Below are 4,242 nucleotides of genomic sequence, written 5' to 3' on the forward strand. Positions count from 1 at the left end.
TAAACAAATATAAATTTTAATTCTACGTATTATATTGTACTTCTCTATGATATATTTCTATATTATATTTATTTGTTTATGAAATACACAAGATAATGTGTTTTAAAATGTAAATTCTAAGATGAATGGAAATATGAATTAATTTATGACATATCATAAATGTTAATTTTACTAAAAAAGAATATGCTTCTACAGTTTATTTACAAACTGGACTGATGTACCTTTTTTGTATTTTTTTCTTTTACATAATATTTGAATAATCTTCTAACATATTTATCTTGTGTGAAGTTAACCAGAGAATTTGAGTGAAAAGTTTGGGACATGTGATTTATATTAAATTTGACATTTTTTTCAACAGGGGTCACTATAATAAAAACAATATCCAGAAATCTTCCGGTATGACAAGATATCCAGGTACTTATGGAATTTCATGCTACGGATAGTATAAATGATTATTATATAGTCTTCAATACTGTCTACAGACTTATTTTAGCAATAACTTGCCTAACGATCAACATATTTTTATATTGTCCTATTTCTGTAAACTTTAAAGATCTGCGCATTTTCGAAATTTCTTTCTATTTGAGCAATTGTGTGTTTGTTATATTTTTTATTATATGTTTTTAAAAGTTATATTTGATATTGCATATTTTTATTACAAAAATATTTGTTGCGATGTACGTTACCAAAAATAGATGAGCCGCTAGCAATTAATCATGATATCGCAATCATGTACAAGATCAAATTAAAAGAAAGAAACTTTACAACGTAGACATTAGAAAAACAAAAAGTGTGCAAATTAGTCATACATATATTAATGAAACTATATTTTGTATTTAAGGGAAGAAATTAGCTGCATTTTTCATGGAATGGAATTCAGACGAAACCCACACCGAAAAACTAGAAAAATGATTGTAATGAGATTGAGGAACTACAAAGAATACATATTATATACATATTTTTTCAAACAAAAATATGAATTATATTTATATGTTTTTATTGTATTTGTTCGTTTCCTAATTATGTGATACAAATAAACAACAAACTTGCATCATCAGTATCGTGTTTATTTACAAATGTTTTATAACGTTTTATTTTTATTGTAGATTATCCTCTTATAATTATAATATTAATTTCCTATTACATGTTTAACTGTTTTTTTATTAACTCTAAAATAATATTGCTTTCTCTTTTTTCAATTATTACTGTATTAATTTTTAAGCAGTAGTGGAAGTATATCGATTCTTTCCGTTTTACATTATTTATAACATTATTATAAAACAGACGTAAGAGAAAAGATAAAATCTCTGACTATTAATGTGTTTTTGTAACAATTATCATTACACTTTATGCGATTCAAAATTATTCTTATCTTAGCAGATACTACGCATATTATGTCGGTTGTAACTATATACTAGGGTCCCAATGACTCTCAAGCTTCCTTCTAATCCTCCCTTATTCTTTTAATTCATTTGCCGCACTCGTAGTTATTTACAATTACGCATAAAATAGTTACCGAATGCGATAATCATGCTTTTCGCAGTACTGCCGATACTGAATGTGATGATCACGTGAAACCTTCCATAGCACCGCCGGTATTGAATGCGACGATCGTACGAAGCTTTCGACTGCCAATATCAAATGCGACGTGTATTTCAGCGAATCTATCTATTAATAATTGGAACGGTATATTTAAAAAATGTTTGAAAAAACAATTTTCACTTAAACATTTTTAATGTAATAAGTATAAAATAAACGTTCTAATAAAGTGATAATATTTTTAACTTCCATTACTAATTCATGTCAATTTCAATGTAATAAATATTATTCATTGCGGTATAATCGCTTCGGTAAATATTCATTGCTTATATGGTTGATTAGAAGAGATGATTAATTAATTATTGCAGTCAACTGCAGTTTCTAATCGTTCATAAATTGTTTCGGCTCGAACGAAGTTGTTCGCACTGCTACCTGATTGCTCGATTGTCGGTGAACGAATGGGTAGCGTTAATATGACCTTAAACGGTGTCATATTCCGAACGTCATCCCAATCAACAGATAAATGTTTTTAAAAATATTTAAAAAACATTTTTAAAAACGTCAAAAATAATGGGTTAAGTCATCTTTTTTTGATTAAAAAAACGTTTATTTTAACGTTTGAAGAAACATTTTTTTAACGTTAAAAAAAGGTTTATTTAACGTTCGAAGAAACATTTTTTTAACATTAAAAAAACGTTTTTTAATGTTAAAATTATTTAAATAAAATTAGAAAAAATAGCAATGTAGAATCTTTTTTTTTAAATTAATTTTTTTTATCAACGTGCCTACAACCTTGTAGCAATTTCGACTGGGATGCACTAGTGTGCACTGATGCATATAAAGACCGTTGTACAGTGAATAGCGATTTCGGCTGGGATGCACTAGTCACTAGGGTATAGTAGCATATTAATAATAATAATACTATATTATTATTACTATTAATATTAATAATAAAAATATTTTCAATTATTAATTCAAAATTATTATCTAAAAAGAAAATTTTAATTCATTATTTAAGTTGAGGGAGATTCATTAGTTCCATTTGTATAGTATAGTTTATAGTTAATAGTAAGAACGCTTCTCTGAGATGAAGCGATACGCGCGTTGTTTACAAGCATCCGACGATTCGTTGCTAGACAATGCGCGGCAAGAGAACAGTGGGCGTCGCCAACGAAATCGAGCCGAAATGTGCAACTAAATCCCACACAGCTCTGTGTTATTTGATTTACATTTAAGAATCCATGTATTCGGTGAGCTGCGGCAAATGCTGCGGTGACTACCTAGTAAATGAAAATGGATTAAACTGGATTAAAAAACTGCATTTCCTTTTCAGAATTTTCGAATCGAGCGGTATTTATGATGCACAGGAAAAAAGCTATTATTTTTAAATTGAAAGGTATAGAAATGTGCTTTATGCAATTCCTATAAATGAATAAAAATGCATTCCGGATTAAAAAGGATTCATTTCAATGTTCGCGAATATGTATTTCTGAAAATCTTCCATTTCAATCTATTCTCGATTACAGGATAATTATAGGGTAGAAAATGGATGTAGTGTGTTCATGTCTTTTTCAAAATATGAAAAATAGACTTCAATTAACGCACACTATATTTTTGAACTATTTTTTTATGATAAACGCTTATCAAAAATATAATGATGTAGTTCACATAAATATATTAATAAATTATTAATAACTTTATTATATATTCTATAAAATTCCTTGACATTATAAAATCGAGTTAAATTAAACAATGATACAAAATTATGGAATTTAATTATTAATTGATACAATCAATTTTTTAATCTGTTTTTTCTCGGTATTTTCAGATAGGAATTATAGTGCTGTTTATAAATGGTACATCACAACTTGTTACATATAGGAAAATTGTTTTGATAGCTTCTGCTGTGGAAATTGAGAAAAATGTAATAGTTTTGTAAAAATATTCCCATAAAAGTATATTTGAGTTATCATAGAATATACTGTATTATCAGGATTTTGATATCTTTCTATACTTTTATTATTTTATTGATATATTTATATCTGGACAACTTCTTGACTAGACTGCATATTTCGTTCCTTTTTATGTTCGTGACGTAAAAAATTTTAATAAAATAAGAAGAGCTTTTGTATGATATTGTATATCGGACACAAATGCCATTATATGTCGATATTACAAAAATAATATACATTATTTAATGTGCAACACTAAATATGCTGAATATATATATATATATATATATATAAAAACGTAGGTAATTAGATAAACTTGACATTATAAAAAGACAAACTTAATTTTAATCGGTGGAAATGGAGACGGTATTGAGTTCTGATGTATCACTTTGCGTGATGTCAGCTTATACATGTTTGAATACACAAATACAGTATTTATGTAAACACGATACAATATATACAATATACAATGCATCACATTGAAGATTAATGATTATCCGAGTGATACGTATTTAAAGGATAAACCAGAGGAATAGTGAGGAGACACGATCGGGGACATCTGGCTTACTCCTCCAAGTCCAGGTCCCCCAATTCTTCTTCCAAGCCCTCTAGGTCTTCTTCCACGAAAAGATTTTCATTAATAGTTACGGCAACAGCACCCTCATCCATAGTTGCTGCAATAGAAATTAAATATTAATTATAACAAATAATATAGTATAATAATAAATATGTTTATTGTCTGTGTCTAATA

At 27.6% G+C, this 4,242-nt stretch overlaps 1 protein-coding gene and 1 long non-coding RNA gene across 2 annotated transcripts in view; one reads left to right on the forward strand and one right to left on the reverse strand.

The window, feature by feature from the left end:
- The window catches only part of LOC108760926 (uncharacterized), a 7,578-nt gene extending 6,529 nt beyond the window's left edge, over positions 1 to 1,049 (forward strand). Inside the window, exons 3-4 of the long non-coding RNA XR_001940103.1 lie at positions 359 to 414; positions 842 to 1,049. This is a non-coding gene — a long non-coding RNA (uncharacterized LOC108760926). The remainder of the gene's footprint in view (positions 1 to 358; positions 415 to 841) is intronic.
- A 2,749-nt stretch (positions 1,050 to 3,798) lies between these two features.
- The window catches only part of LOC108760914 (zinc finger CCCH domain-containing protein 15 homolog), a 2,820-nt gene continuing 2,376 nt past the window's right edge, over positions 3,799 to 4,242 (reverse strand). Inside the window, exon 7 of the mRNA XM_018507194.1 lies at positions 3,799 to 4,165. Within this exon, the coding sequence (XP_018362696.1) occupies positions 4,056 to 4,165 (110 nt within the window). The 3' untranslated portion in view covers positions 3,799 to 4,055. The remainder of the gene's footprint in view (positions 4,166 to 4,242) is intronic.

Source organism: Trachymyrmex cornetzi, unplaced genomic scaffold (assembly GCF_001594075.2).
Source record: "Trachymyrmex cornetzi isolate Tcor2-1 unplaced genomic scaffold, Tcor1.1 scaffold230, whole genome shotgun sequence".
Classification (NCBI taxonomy): Eukaryota; Metazoa; Arthropoda; class Insecta; order Hymenoptera; family Formicidae; genus Trachymyrmex; species Trachymyrmex cornetzi.